This window comes from Lichenostomus cassidix, chromosome 14, assembly GCF_008360975.1.
Source record: "Lichenostomus cassidix isolate B80296 chromosome 14, HeHo_3.0, whole genome shotgun sequence".
Lineage (NCBI taxonomy): Eukaryota > Metazoa > Chordata > Aves > Passeriformes > Meliphagidae > Lichenostomus > Lichenostomus cassidix.
The window spans coordinates 2,251,942-2,269,802 of NC_139495.1; the positions used below are offsets into that span (position 1 = coordinate 2,251,942).

Consider the following 17,861-nt stretch of genomic DNA (forward strand, 5'->3'; position numbering starts at 1 on the left):
ATGAGGCTGGAGGAGGAGGAGGAGGAAGGCAGAGATCCCTGTCCCTGCTTTCTAGGACAGCGCAGGAGACACAGCCACCGCATTTGGCTGCCCCATCCCTGGGGAGCTGGTGACTCCCTTTATTTAGAACCAGTTCCCCACTCCCAACCACCTCACTGCTGCCAGGGGGAATTGAGGCACGTCCCGGCCCCCAGCACCACCACACAAGCAAGCAGAGCGATGCTTTCTGCTTTTATTCAATTAATGCAGCAATCTATACAAGAAAAAAAAATAATAATAATGAAACCATGAAATTCCAAACCCTGACAGTGAAGAACCAAATTCTTCCTAAGAATCAACCGGAATTAAAAGATTCCCCCACGTCAGACTGTACATAAAATAATCTCTGCCCCATTTACAGCGTTTCACACAGTACTTCTCGTATCTCAAACTTCAGAACTGTACAACTTTGTTACAAACCACGCTTTTTCCTAGGAAAAGCTTACGGAAAAAAATATTGCCACTTTCTTTTTTATTTATTTTTTTATTTTTCTTTTTATTGGTAACAAAAAAAAAAATTAGAATCTTTTTTAAAAAACAAAAATTAAAGTCAGCCAGAACTTCTAAGTGTGGGCAGGGGAAGGAGCAGAGACATTTTTCAGCCGAATGTTTCTCCTCCCGATGGGGAAAGGGAACACTTTTGGCAGGTAAAAGACTCTTTGCTGCTGGTGGGGGTCTAAACCCTGCCCCCCCCCCGAGCCCTCCTCAAAGCCTGGCAGTTGTTTTGATCCATGGGCTTGGATAATTCCACCACTGACTCTTCTCGAGATACGGCAACAGCAATGAACCCAAATTCCTCCTGTTCTCTGCAGAAAAGCAGGGATGAACCCCACCTTCTTCCTCCTTCCTTAGGAAAGACAGTTCTCCTGGTCTGGGCTGTGGGTCTGGGCACATGGATTGTCACACTGGATGTAGATATCCCAGCTGGGGCTGAGCACGGACACGCTGTGGGTGGATGCAGAGGTTGGGCCACACAACCACATCAGACACAGGACAAAGCTGATGGAGTCAGGGCTGTGCATTAGCCTAGCCTGGGGAGCAGATGGGAGAAGTTTTGCCTCCAAACTGGAGCTCAGCCCGCTCCCTGCTCAGCACCAGCCCCACACCATCAGCCTGCCCTGCTGCCTGTGTGCAGCCCAACAGAGAAAACCAGGAATTCCGAGCCACAGTTTCACCAGAGAGGTTACAGGAAGGATCCAGACCTCTGGATCCATGTGAAAAATGTCTTCTAGTTTCGAATCCAGGTTTCACTCCGATGTTGTTCAGTGCAAAAGAGTTAAAAAACCATGTTATCTACACATATACATCCGTGTCTATAGAAAATGTCTGTACAAGTGGGAAGATGGCCCTGCCTGCACGCTGGGAACTCCTCTCCTGAGGGATGCTGCAGGTTCTGCCCGCTTGCATCCTGCTCCCTCTCTCTCCAAGGTGTCAAACCCCAACCAGTCAGGTTAAAAACCAAGAGTAGATGGTGGCTGGAGAGCAGATCCAGCGAGGAGCTCCTCCTGTCCCCCCAGCCACAGCTGCCAGCTCTGACCCACTGTGTGGATGGGAGGAGAGAAGGAGGGGAAGCTCCCAAGCAGGATGTGCAGGAATACCAAAACAACCTGGGAAAGGATATTTGCACACATACAGACTGCACAAGGACCAGGATGAGGTGATGGCCGGGACCAGGCTAGAGTTAAGACCTCAGGATGTCCAGAGACAGAGCCAGCGCCTCATCCCACGGCAGTCCTGCTCTGGAAGCAGCCGTGGAAAGGCTGCTCCAGCTTCATTTTGAATTGACACCAGGGTAGAGTGTCCATACTGGGGAGGTTGGGATAAAATTGGGAGCTGGGGGGAGAGGTGAGAGCTGAGATCTCTGGCAGTGACCATTGTCACCATCTGCACCCACAGAAGAGCCTGGCACCGCAGGAGGCACAGGGCACAGCCAGGATGGATCCAGAAAGACAAAGCCATCAGGAGGAGAAGGGATCTCTGCTCCCTGCGTGCAGTTTTGCTGTCAGGGGAATGCCAAGCTTTCCAAAACAGGGGGTTTGTAGCCAAGAGCTGCCCTGGATTCACAGCAGAAAGCTGGGAGGGTGAGGAACATCGCTTCAAATGCTACGTGTGGTCTGAAAATGGCATTTTCAAGGTTTCACAAGCAGCAGAAGCACAAAGTTTTGGATCTCTGGACTGACAAGACACATTCCTCCGGAGGCTGTGCCTCAGCACAGAGCCAGTGGGGGCTATCACCAGGAAAACAACTGGATAATCAGAGACAGGCACTGGGGACCTCACCAACACCCCCACGGGCCAGCACTGTGCTGAAGGTGATTGCAACATCCTCTGAGCTCATGTGACAAGATCCAGCCTGAGCAAAACCCCAACACCAGGCAAAAATCAGCAGGGAAGGAAAAGGGGGACCCAGATGTTAGCAAATGTCCTCGATCAGCACTGCAGGGAACAACACCTGGGTGGTTTTTTTAGACCAGGAGCCCCTCAAGACAGCAGCAAACAGGTTTCAAAATATATTACACCTTTTTATTGCCAAGCGTGCAGACCATGAAGTGTGTGGGGGACACAACACTAAGAAAAACTACAATTGGAAGGAGGGCAAAGCGGTAAAAATTTAAAAATAACACTACTCCTTACAACTGCCAACACTTGGGTTCAAAGAATCAACTGGAGGAAGTTTTCCTTAGAAGTACAGCTCTAAATATGGCATTGGGCCCCAAACTTTGCAAACACCAAGGCTTTGGTCTGGGCTAACGCAAACCAGGTGGGAGAAGAGGATGATGATGGCAGATGTTTTAACACAAATCCACAGGGCTGAATGCCTGATTCTTCTCAGCATTTCCTGTAGCAACCAGAAAACTCCCTACCCCAGGAACACAGGCAGGAATAAGCCAGGAGAAAGCAGGCAACTTCAGAGTTGGATGCACTGAACTGGGGCCAAACTTGACCCCTGCAGTGTCCCCGCTCCCAGAGCCAGCCTCGGAGGGGACAGAGCTGCTCAGCTCCCCCAGGGCCATGGCAGCTCCTGTTCCTGCTCTGGCAGAGTCCCTCAGGATGGGAGGGACTGCACCAACTCGGCTCTCTCCCCCTGGAAAGGGCAGTGCAGAACAGCTCTTCTCGGGGGTCCCAAGGCACAAGCCCTCACAAGCACAGCGTTTCCTACTCCTCTTTGCTATCCCCAGCTCTGGGAAGCAGCACGTGCTCAGTGTGATCCCTCACTCGGCGGCCACGAGGTTCCAATATGGACCTCGGGACAATGCTGGGCCAGGTTTGCTTCCTCCTCAACCACAGCACACCCCCAGGCAGACCAGCACTGAGAAACCAGAGCTCTAGTACATTCTTCTCGGAGAGGGCAGCGCAGGGACACGAGGCTGCGAGCCCACGCTGGCTTGGGAAAAGGGTCTGGAAAGGAAACCTACGGTATTTAAAACACTAAAGTGCAACGAAAATGTCCTAAACCCTTTGAAATTGATCACAGCAAGAGGGGGTCTGCAAAGCTTCAAACTTCCAGTTACTGCAGGGCACCCTTAAAACAGACCCGACAACCACCAGGTAAGAACAGACCAAGGAGCCCTCTGGTGAAACAAGGAATACGAGCCCACCACAGAATTTCAGCTCCTGGGGTCAAACATCATATTTAGAACATTTGGAAAGGAAAAGTGTTAAAGCGAAAAAAAAGGAAAAAAAAAACCTCCAAAACAAAACAAAAAAATCAAAACCAAAACAAAAATACAATTCTTGAATCTTGCGCAATGAAACAGTTAAACTTTTTGGTGTTTTCAAAAGAAATCCCAACAGACAACCTGGCATAACTTTTATCTGCTTCCTAAGGGAGAGATGCCCGCTTGACCCATGACTCAGGACACCATGTGCACTGGACATGTCCCACCCTCATGTATGTCTCAGCATTCCTCCATTCATAAAACCAAATCCTTCCTGTTTACTCTTCAGCCTGAAAGGAAAAACCAAAACTGAAGCTAGATGGAAGATAGCCAGAGGGAGGAGAAAGTTTTCACAGACTGGAGGCCAATCTCATCAGCTCCACGAGCCTGGAAATTGCAATCCTCAGTGTCGCCTCATTTTAACTTTCCTGGCAGGACTGCCGTCCTCCTCTTCCTCATCACAGTCCTCTGTGTACTCGTAAGACCTTCGCCAATAGTTCTCAGAGCTGAAGTTGCTCCGTCTCCTATGTTTTGGTAAGAGGACCGAGCGCCTGTTCTCCTCCTTATCCATTTCTAGAATCCGTGGCCTATGGAGAGAGAGAAAACAGGAGTGAGAGCACACCAGGATGAGATCCAGGCGTTCCTCCTGGACACCACTGCAGTTTACTCACCCTGATAGCTCTGCCTGTTTTCCCACTGCTTTCCCAGCACTGGGTGCTTGGCAGAGCAGGAATAGAGCACCAAGTCGCACCTCCCATGGGGAGCTAACTTGGCTATGATGGGCCAGTCCTTTCCCTTCCCAAGGCAAGCTTTGGCCTTTCTGTCCACCAGGAACACTTTCAAACAGTCCAGTCTCCTCTTTTTTTTACTTGCAGCTTGAGGCCTCAAGAAATATCCCTTGGGCAGAGGGGTCTGTGTCTACTGCAGCAGAATTTAGAGCATAGAGCTGATCTCCTTATGATGCAGGATCACACCACAGCTCCAAAATCCTTTGTCCTCTCAAATATTAGCACAGTGCATTGTTATTTCTGCAGAGCTGCCTCTGATCTCTTTGTAGCAGGACTGGGCTGGTGGGCTGCACACGCCACTTATTTTATCCCAGTGGTTCCTAAGAGATCCCACTGTGATATCCATGAGAATTACCTGTTATACTGTGAGTCTGGGAGACCAGAGAAAAACATGTTTTTCACACCCATCTGCTGCAGGAGCCTATGTATGCCATCCCCCACAGCCTGATAAGGTCACATCAGGCTGAAAAACAGCTCTGACGGATGTGCACATTTGTCCTGCATGATCGCTCCCCTAATCGGACACCAGCCCACTGCGTGCTCCCAGGGAAGCTGCATCTGCAGCCCAGCTTCAATTCTTCATCCATCTTCCCAGCCTGCATCCAGCTGAATGAACACTGCTCACAAACAAACCATCCCCACCCTCCTCCCTCCGGGACAGGTTCAAACAGGGCTGGGACATCATGGCAGCCAGGCCCTGTGACCAAGTCAACTTCTGGGTTGTACCCATTGTGCAGAGAATGCCATCTGGATCCTCAGGAAGCTTTGGAATTGGAATATCCAGAACAGCTGGCAGACTGGCTCTCACTCATGGCTATGGGTGTGCTCACACCAAGGTGTTTAAGGGAAGCCTTGCTGCAGAGCTCAAGCTTGTCTGAAACCCCAGCAAGGAGCTTCCCTGAAGGTCAGGCTTAAGCATCCACACAGTCTGGTTTCTCACACAAAAATATACACACACAGCTTTGGAATCAAAACAGGCCTGAGAAGCTTCCCAAGAAGTCCTTAACCTTTCCCAGATAGCAAACCCTCACACTCCCTCCCAGGACTGCTTTCATAATATAGTTTAACGCAGTTGCACAGGTTGCTTGGCAATAGAGGTCAAAAATGATTAGCTGCAGGGAAACTATTGTTCTGAACGACTGCATTATCAAAAGCCAGCCAAATCTATTGCTTCTTCATTATGCCACTCACAGGATAAACAATGTAAGCTGCTTACAGCCACAGCTCAGCCTCCACAAGTCTGGGAGGAACGTATAAAGAGTTCGTTCTGATAACACAGATCTGCGCATCGCAGATAACACCTGGCAGGTGCAAATCAGAATGTTTTTAAACATGTTCCCAGGCCAGGAATCTCAACCATGCACTGATCATGAGATCTCACCCCAAACAGTGCTCTTAGGAGAGATCATCCTACCTGTGGGCAGCATCAGGATCTGCTTTGCGATGGGACCGCTTTGGTTTCAGGATCTGGTCCCGGTTGCTTCCCGACAGGCGGTCAGAGTTATAACCTGGTGGCAACACAGAGCTACTCAGGGATTTTGTTTCCAATCGAGGTGCATCTAGTCTTGTTCTGCAAATATTTAAAGAGAAGAGAATTTGCAAGGAGTTTCTACAGAACCACCGGTGCTGCAGCAGAACCCTCCACCCCAACCACACAGCTCGGGAGGAGGGGCAGGAATACCACACTCCATAGCACAAGCTGCAGCTTTGTGGTACTAGAAGCTGCATAGAATCATAAAACGGTTTGGGTTGGAAAGGACCTTAAAGATCATATCATTTCAACCCTCTGCCACATGCACGAGCATTTTCCACTAGACCAGATTGCTCTAAGCCCTGTCCAACCTGGCCTTGGACACTTTCAGGGATGGGGAAGCCAAAACTTCCCCAGGCAGCTTGTGCCAGGGCCTCACCACCCTCACAGGAAAGGCTTTTTTCCCTTATAATATCTAATTTAAACCTACTTTCTGTCAGTGTGAAGCCATTTCCCTTTATCCTGCCTTGGCTTAGGGATACACAGTCATGAGGTGAATGCACAAGGTGCTGAGCTCACTGCAATCCCAGCTCTGGGATACAGAGCAGAGGTGCTGCAGCAGCTGTGAAACCCTATGAAATCACAGCAACTTGGCAATAACTCACAGCTCCAGTTAAGCCACCTGGGTGGGGGATGCCCTGTAAAAGCATCATCACCTGCAACAGTAATGACTGCTTCCACCTGGAAACTCCCTCCTGCCCACAGATCTCATGAGGTCAGGTGTTCCTCAGCTTGACTAAGAGGTGCAAAGAGTTGAAGTACGAATCAGGAGAAGGTGTAGCAAACAAAAGCTGCACCACATCCCTTCCAGCAGCTCTGCACACACTCAAGCTGTGCTGGAGAGCAAGCACAGCTCATCCCAAAGGAGAACTGTTGCAGGACTGCAGCCATGCACACGTGGAGGAGGCAGCAAAAATGAAGGGGAAGAATCACTACTTGCTCTCCAGTGCTGAACTTTAGCTCCTGAGGGAGGATTCCACAGGAGAATCCCCATCCATTAGGAAGCACATCCAGTTGCCAAGCTTCTCTCTGCCATCAGGGAGAGCCTCTTCAACTAATCAGGGGGATGCCAGACTGGCACAGGCAAAGCTGGGCATGGCAGCCTGAGTTTGCCCAGCATGCCAGAAACAAGGAGCATTTCCGCAGGCAGCTGCCAGGCTGGAGCCTGTGCTAGTCCACGCTGTCATCCTGAGTTGTTCTCAGCTCCAGGGCTGGACCCAGTCCAGCCTGAACACCAAAGGCATTGCAGATCCTGCCCCTGACAAGTGAGGTGGTTTAAATACCTCTAAAATACAACAGGGCTGCAATTCAAACAAACCAACCCCAAATACATTGCAAGGGAACACCAGCCATGCTCCCTCTGGCCAGGCAGAAGGAGACCTGGCACTAAAATGGAGAACAAGGTACAAACCCAACTTAAACAGAAAAACTCTATTTATGAGAGTGGAAGCAGAATGGCAGCAAAAGCCCTCTAAAATGACTTTCAAGTCCCAGTTCAATAGGTCTCATTTCTACACCCACCTCCCACATCACCTCTCCCAGCATCTCATAAATTAAGAGTGCTGCTCCTCCCCTCCTCTGTCTCAAAGCACTTCCAAAGCCAGCTGGCTCCCAGCAACCCTGTGCTCCAATACGCAGGAAAACAATAAGGATGATCCCACTATGGCACTGAAATGTTTATGACCTGCTTGGTAACCACACTGCCCTGGAGAATCCTGCAACACCCCACTGCTCCTCCAGCTCCCACAGCTCTGTTCTCCTGCCGCTGTCAGCGAAAACACGCTCAGAGTAGAGGCAAGAGCAGAGCCAGACTGAAATGTCTGGGACCCAGCGGGGTCTGGCACAACTCAGAGCTGAACATCCCAGCTCCAACCGGGATGATCCAACTGATCTGATCAGGAAAGCTCAGGGCTCATCCTCACCACGAAAAAAGAGGAAGAGGAGTTTTACAAGGCTGCTGGCTGCTCCGGAGCCTCTCGTGCTCGCAGGCCACCAGCGGAAGTAGCTCTTTTCCTGGTTGCATAACAGCCTGCTCCACACAAAGTCGCATGATCCCGGGAATGGGGAATGGCGGTTGTGCAGCGATCCACGGCGCAGGCAAAGGGCACGGCGGCCCTGCTGCGCACGCAGGGACACGCAGGGGACACGGCGAGGTGGCAGCCCTCACCGGGGATAAGCAGCAATTAATAAGCTCTATTTGGCAGCAATCGGAGCGCAGCCTTTGGCAAACATCGCCATGGATTCACCAGGGCTGCGGAGGCTACGCAGAAATAATTACCAGGGGGTTTAGGCTTTGCTCAAGAGAAAAGTCCTGGTGTGGTTTCATCTGGTCTGTCTGTCGGGTCAGCCCCTCATTGTCTAGGAAGAGACAAATCTAGACAGAAGCAAATCAGGCCCCAAAAATCACGGGGAGGCAGAAGGGCACACTGCTGCAGAGGAGTGGCTGAGCAAACAAAGCCAGTAGAGCCACAAGCTCTGTCCCTTCAGCAGGGATGCACCAGGTGAGGCAGGTATACCCAAGGAGACCTCAAAAAACAGAAAGACCAACTTTTTACATGGTGAGATGGTCATGGGACAAGGGGGAAGTTTTAAACTAAAAGAGGAAAGATTTATTAGAAAAAAATCCTTTACTCAGAGAGTACTGAGTCACTGGCATAGGTTGCCCAGAGAAGCCCAGGTATGACAGGGCTCTGAGCAACCTGGTCTAGTGGAAGGTGTCCTTGCCCATAGCATGGGGTTGGAACAAGGTGAGGTTTAAGGTCCCATCTCACCCAGTTCCACTTTGAGGGCAACCAGGCTTAACTGAAACAATCCAACACCCTCAGCTTACCAAAGCTGGAGAAAGCAAGAGGCAGAGCCAGTTTAAACAGGTATTTTCAATATCTGCACCAGTTTGGGCAGCTTTAGCTTATTTATCTGTCTTTTCCAGGGAACTGCTGCACAGCCTAGGACAGGCAGCTTCTCCATCCCAAAGTCCAGCCAAAGCAGCTGCAGGACTTGGAGATTCCTCCTTGTCAGCACTGGTGTTGCTTTTCCCTGGCTGCACCAACACCATGAACACAACAGCTTTGTGTTCTTATCACAGCTCTCTCACCCCAAACCTCACGTGGCCATACCCAGCTGTGGGGTGGTTTGGCTACAGCCTGTCTTTCATCCCACACTATCTCCTGCCACATCTCATCCTGCCTCCCTGGGTCTGGGCCGATTTTGCCTGGCTAATGCCTCAGGGCTGCTGTTTTTCCTGCCTTCATTCCATGGGTTTCTCTAACCAGATGTCCAACTCCACTCCACTGGCTTTGTGCCATATCCTCATAATGTTGCCAGACTTGTTTTGAAATCAACTAAGCCATCCAAAAGCTCATCCAAGTCTGAATGCAGACCGCTTGTCTGAGAGCCTTATGCCAGCCTGGGCCACAACCACAGCCCTGCTACCAATGCCCATGTTTTTGGCTGGGTTTACAGGACCAGCCTGTATTTTCATCTACAAAGAGACTTCTTGACAGCAGAATTACTGCTAACACCTTCTAAGGTACAGCCAACACAGGACAGTATATGACAGTCATATTTTCTGGTCTCCTAGTAGAAGGAACTGATGAGAGGGGACATTTCTAGGCAGAAAATAAGGTTTTACTGAGGGACTTTGGGGTGGGGCTAGTTTTTTGTCTGCATTTTCTTAAGAGCTTTAGGAACAAGCACTGACTGATGAAAAGCCATCAATAGTGCTCTTCTGGAACAGGATGCCTATTTCTAAAACAGCTTATGGAACTTGGCTCCCCAACACAGACTCAAAGGACAAGCTCTGTAATGAGCATTGAATTCTCTACATGTTTACCTCCAAAACCAGAGTCTTCCTCTCTCCCCAGGAAACAAAAGCCACCATACCAAGAAAACTTCATCTGCTTTATAGGACATTCTTCACCACACGCATGAGTTTCAAAGGACCATCCAAGTAACTCCCACATGTGGGTATCACATGAGCAGACACCTGAACACACAGCCCAAAACAAGAGAGCTTGAAATCGTAGCTATTTGGAGCTGGGCAGCCAAGGAAAGCCAGGTGTTTGGGCACCAGCAGGCCTTGCAACCCCAGACATGACAATGAAGTGCTGCTGCACAGAGCCAAGAAGTGATTAACTCTGCAGGAACAGGTTCCAGCCACTTCCACTGCTGGGTACGGCAAGACACGAGCGAGTGTCAGAGTGACACCTAATCAAGGTGTAAGATCAAGCCAGCAAATTAACAAGCAAGGCAATTTTCAACTGTTTAAACATCATGACACCACCACCACCAGTTTATCTTGCTGTCTGGAGGGCTTCAACACTTACTTTCGGAGGATGATGACAGCTCTCCTCTCCTTGATGTCCTGTGGTCGAATGCAGTGTGTGATTTCGTCAGCCGCATACCCACTGGCAACAGAAACAAAAAGCCACTGTCACAGAGATGCCAGGCAGAAGCAGAAAGTGGTTCCCAGCCTCAACAACTCTGGCCAGTACTTCCTAACTCCCACCAGGAATTCCTCCTCCAAAGATCACCCCCCCAGGTAAACAGGAGCTAGACTTACAGGAAGGAACAAACATTGGGAAAGAATGAGGACAGTCAGGGGGTTTGGGGGGTTTTATGACTCAATTTTTTAGCATATCCCAGAGGAAACTGCCACCTGCTCCAGCAGTGTGAAATAAAACATGGAGAAATGTAATACTGTAGATTCAGACGATTAATTTACTATGAAATTAGAAAGCAACAGGGGAAAAATGAGCACATTCCTCCAAAACATGATCTCAAACACGCCTGAGAAAAGCCATCTCTGACAGCTCAGATGTGCAGCACACCCAGACACAAACACGTAACAGATCAAGGAGGTTTTTTTAGTCACAGGATGATGCAGTGGTGGTAAGAGCTGAGCCTCTCACCCCCTACCCCTGGCACAGAACACCTCAGCACCCTCCCCATCACATGGCACATCCTCAGCCACCATATGAACATCACCAACCCTAACCCACTACACATGGGGTAACCTTCAAATTCAGACCTGCAAACCAAGCTGCACTCCCCTAAAACCTCCCTATTACAGGGTAAAAGATCTCCCCAGGCTGAGGAAAAGCCCAGACTCAAGCAGTAGCTGTTGTCAGCAGGAGTGTTTCACTGTGTGAGATGACTCCAGATACTCCACATTTTCAGCAGGCTGGAGAAAAGCCACAGCCAAGGACAGCCAGCCCCAGCTTCCCCCAACACACTGGAGCATTTTCTCATGGTTGCCTCTGTTTTCAGCTGGACTCCTGGGCCCAGCACAGCAGCTGAAATCACGGTGGGTCTGTGGAGAGCAGCCACCACACCTTCTCTGACAAGCAAACCGTGCTGGGAGCATATCCCAGTCTCTCCAAGGGTGTGAGACAGCGGATCCCAGAGGTGGGGCCTGCCCTCTACCTGCCGTTTGGAGAGTGTCAGCTCACAGAGAGCCTTCTGGAGTCCAGCATGGGCAAAAGAGAAGCTGAACACCTTCAGAGCCTCCTGAAACACCCAACAAGGGCAGGAACACCTCAGAAGGCACCTGGGCGAAGACTGCTCAAGCCTGCACGCCCAGCCTGAAGCAGAAATCACCAGGCCCAGTGTCCCTGGGAGGCTTTTCCGTGCCAGTGCTGGCATGCTGTGGGGTCAGGGGCTGGCAGGTTATTCAGGACACTCAGAGCAGAGAACAGAGCTCACACACGCAAGTCTTCTCCGGGGACAGGACCGGGTTTCCTTGATCTGGTTAGATAACCCACCCACTCACCCAGAAACACACACCTCCTCACACACAGATTGACTGCTCTGGGAGGAGAGTTAAAAGTCTAAGACATGATCAGTTAAAGCAGGGGTGATGTCCATCCCCACCATCCTCCAGGTATTGCAGAACACGACAGCGTTATGCCAAGGGGCTTATGATGATGCTCTATTATGTTCCAGGAATCTCTGCGTCAAGCTCCAGTGAATTCATGAATATCACCCACGTTAGCATTCAACTCAGCATCCTCAGCAGCACCCTGAACACCAGGGAGAGGTCTGCTTCCAGACCTGCACTCCCCATCATGAGATATCAGCCTGGATACTCCTTTTCACTCCTTCCCCAGGCAGGAATCCCCCTTTCCAGATCACTTTCAGAATGTCACCAGGAAGTTTGTGGTCCCAGATGCACACGGGCAGCATCAAAAAACAGCCCCACCACTCCAGTCTGAGGCCCTGAGGTGGACACACCAGTCTGTCCCAGTGCCAAACTGGTGTGGGAAAACTCTGCTTGTACTGTATCACATAGAGTGATGGTGTGTCTCTGCACAGGCAGAGAAATGGAAGAAAAAGATTGTTGGGTTGTGTCATACTTGTGCTGCCTCGTGCCAGCATGAACTTCTCACCCACTGCCTGACCTTGCACACCCTGAGGATGGGTGAAGGGGCAGACCCAGAAGAAAAACACCCATAATGATATTGAGGGTCTACCCACAGATTTCTTGCCCAGAGAACAAACCCAAAGCAAGTTGGAAAGAAAAACCATAAATTTCTGTCCATGGGAACACCTGGGTGTGACATCTCCATCTCAGAGCATTTTCCAGAAGAACTTGGGGAAGTGCTGATGTTTTCCACACACTGCCCCAAAATCAAACCCCAACTCCAAACTAACCTGTCAAACCTTACACCCCCCAACTCTTCCCTGAGTCTCTTTTTCCATCTGGAAGAGCCGCTGCAGAGCCAGAACTGATTCACACAGAGATAAAAGTGGATATTTTTGTGCAAACATCACCAGAAAGGAAGTCTTGAATTTCTACAGACTCTAACAAGAAAAGCTTGAACAAATCTCTGCCTCATCACCACTGGCACACGTGGAACTTCCTCTGCACCAACAGCCTGTTCTGAGGGATCAGGCTATTTTGGAGCAGACAGCTGCAGAGAGATTCCTCCAGCTGGGAAGGAAGGAGGTTCATCCTCCAGTGACTCCAACCTGCTCTGATTATGCTTCCATCAGGCATGCCTCGAGACAACAGGAGGGACACACATCACAGTGTTTCCCTGCCATTATTAACAGCCAGGAGACGACCTGGAGCACTCTCCAGCTGCAGGAGGGAAGCCTGTATGGCACAAGCTCCTGGAACTTGGGAAATGTTACCTGTGCCTTTCATTCCTCCAACTGCAGCTGCACTATTTCCAATGCTGAGACAACATACCTGGCAGTTTTAGTGCTGGGATTTGCTTCCTATGACAGCAGCTGTAGGGCAGGGATCTGCCTGGAACCCCCCATCCCAGCTGGCTCCACACACCCCCTGCTCCCTCCCTTTTCCCCAGCCCAACCATTGTCAAAGCACACATTCCCAAGATGAAAAGAAAAATTCTCCCATCTCCCCCCCCCACTGCTTCTATTGATTGATGCTGAACAAATTCTTGTTAAAATAAGAAAAACCCACAAATGTGGTGCAGTCAGCAGCCCCTCCCCAGAGAGCTGATGGGCCACAGGACTGGGATCCAGCACCACTCTCTGAAGTGATGCTTCCTCCTGGCCTGGCTGCCACTGGGACAAACCTGCAGGAGCACCTGCTTCCCAGGGCTGCAGGAGAAGAGGGGACTGGAGGAGGTCATCTTCTAGATCTCAAACCCCACAAGAGCAAATCTTCCCTGCAGATGTGAAAGGAGAAGAGAAAGGGCCTTGCTGGAAGAGGGAAGGGCTCATTAGCAGGTCATGGGGTGGTTCAGCCTTTGGCTTCTGGCAGAGGGGCACAGCCCAGCCAGGTGAGTTGTTGTTCCACCTCACCTGTCATTTGAGGTCTGAACACTTTCCAAGGAGTCTGAGGCAGGTTCAGTGCTGGCAAACACCACATCCTGCTTCAGGACAGGCAAACAAAGTCAAGGGAGGGAAATGGGGAAAGCCCCTCTGCAAAATACCTACTGGGTAGGCAGCTATGGAATTGGGAGAAGTGGGAACAGCCTGCTGAGAGCAGGAACAGGATAGGGGCAATCTGGGGACAGCCTGAGAGTGGTGTGGGGTCAAAGAAGGTGATCCAACAGCTTCCTTTAGATCCCATGACTTCCACACAGCACCCACACGCACATGGCTACCTCAGCTTCCCCGGAAAGGCTGCAGGCCAGGAGCAGCCACTGACCCAGCAGGATTTGAATCCCAGACATTACAGGCATGCCACTTCTATCTGTGCCCGTTCCCTATCTCCAGGGCAACTGCCTCCAGCAACTGTTTACCCAGAGGAGAAAACGCTAAGTTCGGGGAGTTGACTTAATCATGACCAAGGGCTGGATTTGGTGATACACCCTTGAGCATGGTGTGCACCTTTCCTGATCCTCCTGATTGCTGGGGTTAGATGGGAGACCAGGAGATCTGCTGTGAGGCAAGGAATTGATTCCAGCCAGGATCCTATCAACACAGAACAGTCACTTTGGCAGAATCTCTCTTAAGTGAGTGCAAAGTACCTGCTAACTGCTGTACCAAAATTGAAATAATCCCTGTTTTAAAGTCTGTTATTTGCTGGAAAGCAGAACATCTGACCATGATGAAGCTGCAGTGGGTGGGTCGAAAAGCAGCCCTTGGATTTGGAGGGAAAAGGTAAGTTTAGCTCGTTTGTAAGATTGCTTCAGCCACATTAATAAACTAATTACAGCATCTGGGTGACACTGGCTAACAACCCACACCCCCCTGGACACACCCCACTCCAATTCCATAAGCCCTGAGCCAGCAGCCACTTCCCAGCAGTTTTGAAGGAAGAGCAAGAGTCTGGAATAAGAAAACATCATCCTCTGGTCCTGGAGCAGAGAAAGCATCTCTCCTTTCTCCCACCATCCTCCACTGCAGATCCTCCTCCAGAGTTTTTCAAGAGGCTTTGACTGCAAGACTTGAGGCTGACCCTGCATTAGCAGCTCTGCCAGAATGCTTCCAAGCAGGATAAAACTCTTACTGTCCTTACAAAAAAAGGCCTCTGGCTGTAAAAGGAAGGACAACTATTTATCCAGGCATGACAGGGAAAGACAGCAGAGGGGTTTCCATCACCAGGAGGAGAATTAGGGTAGAAAGTTTCCCTCCTGGTATCTTAGAGAAGTCAGGGAGTAGAGCGGCTGCCTCACAGCCAGCAGTCTCCATCCCTGGGGATGGAGCTGGCTCTGCAGTAAAAAGATACAGGGCAGGATGAGTCCCCTTGGGTCCCATTTCACGAAATCACCCTGACCTCTGCCCCGCCCCAGCCCTGTCAAACCACCAGAGAGTGAGAAAATGTCCTCAGCGCCGTTCCCGACTCCCTCTGCAGCCTCCCTCAGCCCTGGCTAATCCACACAAGTTACCTAACGCCGGGGTACGGCGAGGATTAGTTAATGTTTGTGCAGCTTTTCCCAGATAAAAGCTACGCGAGATCTCAGCATTTATTATTGATGCACCAGGCAAGGAGGCCGTGTGTTTGTGGGGGGAAAAATTCCTTCCCGAACCCTGCGGCGATCAATTTACAAGCCAAAGCAAGGGATTGTGTTACGGCCTGGGAGCCCGGAAAACCGGCCTGGACCTTCAGCAGTCCAAAATAATAACCCCCCAAATGAGGATATAGCTGGTAGCTCAGAGCACTGCTGGCAGAGTCCCGGTGATCCCCGCTCCTGGCAGGGAGCACTCTGACCTTCAGGGACACAAGGGACTGGCAGTCCTGGTGCCAGGCTTCGAGCTGCCCCCCCAAGGAGCGGGACACCGGTGGGATCCATATGCTCCAGCCCTTCCTGTCCCCTTACCTGCCTGTCTCCTCACCTGCCTGCTCCCCTGTCCCAGCCTGTACCGGGAAGCAGTGGGATTAGGAAGCAGGCGTTTCCCGGTGCCAATCCCAGCTTTACTGCCGACCGACTGCGTGACCTTGGGCAGGTCATTCCACCTCCACGGCTCTTCCTCAACACACACCAAGTCCTTTCCTGCGCCTGTGACCCGCTGCACTTCCAAGTGACAATCACACGGGGCTCTGCACTCTGGTCTCCCTATCGTCATTGGGCAGGGGAGGGCTCAGCGTTCCCAGTTTACAGACTAGGAAGACGAGGCCATTCACACCTCCTCTCCACGATTAAGGTCAGGTCAGGGAGGCTCCGGCCGAGCTAAGAATATACCCAGGAGCCCCGTCCCTACCAGCTGCTCCGCTCTGACCACTCTTGGGCAAAGGATCCATTTTGTGTCTCAACGTGTTATTTTAACCATTTACGGGAACTAAACGCTTAGCTCAGCTCTGCGAGCGGCCACGCTCCCACCAGCACTCACCTCAAGCCCCGTGGAGAGGGCACCCACCCAAATCCTCACCCAGCACGACGGCAGTACCTCCCCAAACCCCTGCATAACCCCTTCCACCCCAGCGAACCCCCGTGTGCCTGGAGGCGAGGGAGATGGAGCCCGAGGCGCCGTCGGGGCGCGCATCCGTGCGCCTCGTGATCCGCGTTACACAACCGAGCCCCGGGCTCCTCAGCGGAGCCTCGGCAACGCGGGCGAGTTACCTGAGCACCGTGACGCTCCCCCTCTTCACGGGCAGGAAGAGAACGGGCTCCGAGACCCTGATGGGTTTGAACTGGAATTTACACCCGAAGCAGAGCGCCGAGTCGCTGAAGAAGGAGACGGAGACGATGGGCCTCTCAAAGATATGGATGGGGTCCACGTGGGAGACAATGCAGCCCCCCGGCTGGTAGTCGTTGATGACGGCACTGTTCACAAAGCCCTCGGGGATCACCCGGTGCTCCACCAGCTTCCTGATCACCAGGTCGTGCACCCACTCGGGGATGGCATCCACCTCCCCCCGCGGGTACAGGCGCTCCTGGCCGGGGCCTCGCCGCTGCAGCTGAGACCCGTAGGTGTAGCCTTCCCCGAAAAAATACTTGTTCCGCAGCGGCGCCCGATCCACCGTGTGCTCCTTGTAGAGCCCCTTCTCGGCCCGGGACACCACGTCCTCGATGCGCGCCTCGATCTTGGCGCACTCCTCGGCGCTGAAGAGGCGAAGCTGGCGGATGCCGCTCTTGACTTTCCGAGCTTCTTCCTCCTCCTTCTGCTCCTCGTAGTCGCTGGGCTCGGAGCCGGAGTCCTCCTGGTGCCGCCGCTTGCGGTCGTACGGAGGTTCGGGGGGCTCCCGCGGGAGGCCGCCGCCGCCGCCTTTGTGGCCGTCCCGGTAGGGCATCATGGACTTGAGCTTCTCCCGCAGGTCCGTGTAGCCGCTGCCGGCCATGGCGCGTCCGCAGCCCCCGCCTCTATCGATCCCGGCGCTGCAGGCGGCGGCGGGCGGCGGCGGGGGACGCGCAGCTGCTGTTCATGGCACCCGCCGCCCTGCCGGGAGAGAGAGCCCCGCAGGACGGGAGGTGAGGACGGGATCCCCGGTAACCCGCCAGAGCCTTTCCCGCCCCCCTCTCCACAGGAGATGGAACACCCCTCCCGGCGGGCAGAGCTCCCGCCCTCTCCCTCCCTCCCTCCCGGGGCAGGGGCGGCCCGGAGGACGCCACACTCACGGCTCGGCCCGGGGCGGGCGCGGACAACGCTGCCGGTGCCGGTGCTCACGCGGCGGCCGGGCCTGGCACATTCCCAGTGGCGGCCCCGGACGCCCTGCCCGTTCCCACCGCCGCGGCTCTGCCCATGGCGGGGGGCAACCGGAGGAGGTGCGGGGGTCCCGTGCGGTGCCGGGCGACAGCGGCGGGCAGGGGTCTGGCGCGGCCCTTCCCGCTACGTCACCAGGAGCCGGCCCGACATCCCGGATCGCCGCGGGGCCGCCCCGCCCCGCCGCGCACGCGCCGCCACCGCCCCCGGCCCCGCCCCGCTCGCGCACGTACGGACAGACCGCCCGGCCCGACCCCGCCCCCCGCGCGCACCCACCGGCGCCGT

At 52.7% G+C, this 17,861-nt stretch overlaps 1 protein-coding gene across 1 annotated transcript; it reads right to left on the reverse strand.

Annotated features, from left to right (window-relative positions):
* Positions 1–218: 218 nt before the first annotated feature.
* Positions 219–17,779, reverse strand: ALKBH5 (alkB homolog 5, RNA demethylase). Its single transcript, XM_085074416.1, has 5 exons — positions 17,492–17,779; positions 16,496–17,312; positions 10,343–10,423; positions 5,901–6,056; positions 219–4,285 (listed from the first exon to the last, which is right to left on the reverse strand). The coding sequence occupies exons 2-5, from the start codon at positions 17,212–17,214 to the stop codon at positions 4,102–4,104; spliced, it is 1,140 nt and encodes a 379-aa protein (XP_084930542.1). The 5' UTR covers positions 17,215–17,312; positions 17,492–17,779; the 3' UTR covers positions 219–4,101.
* Between the last annotated feature and the right edge of the window lie 82 nt (positions 17,780–17,861).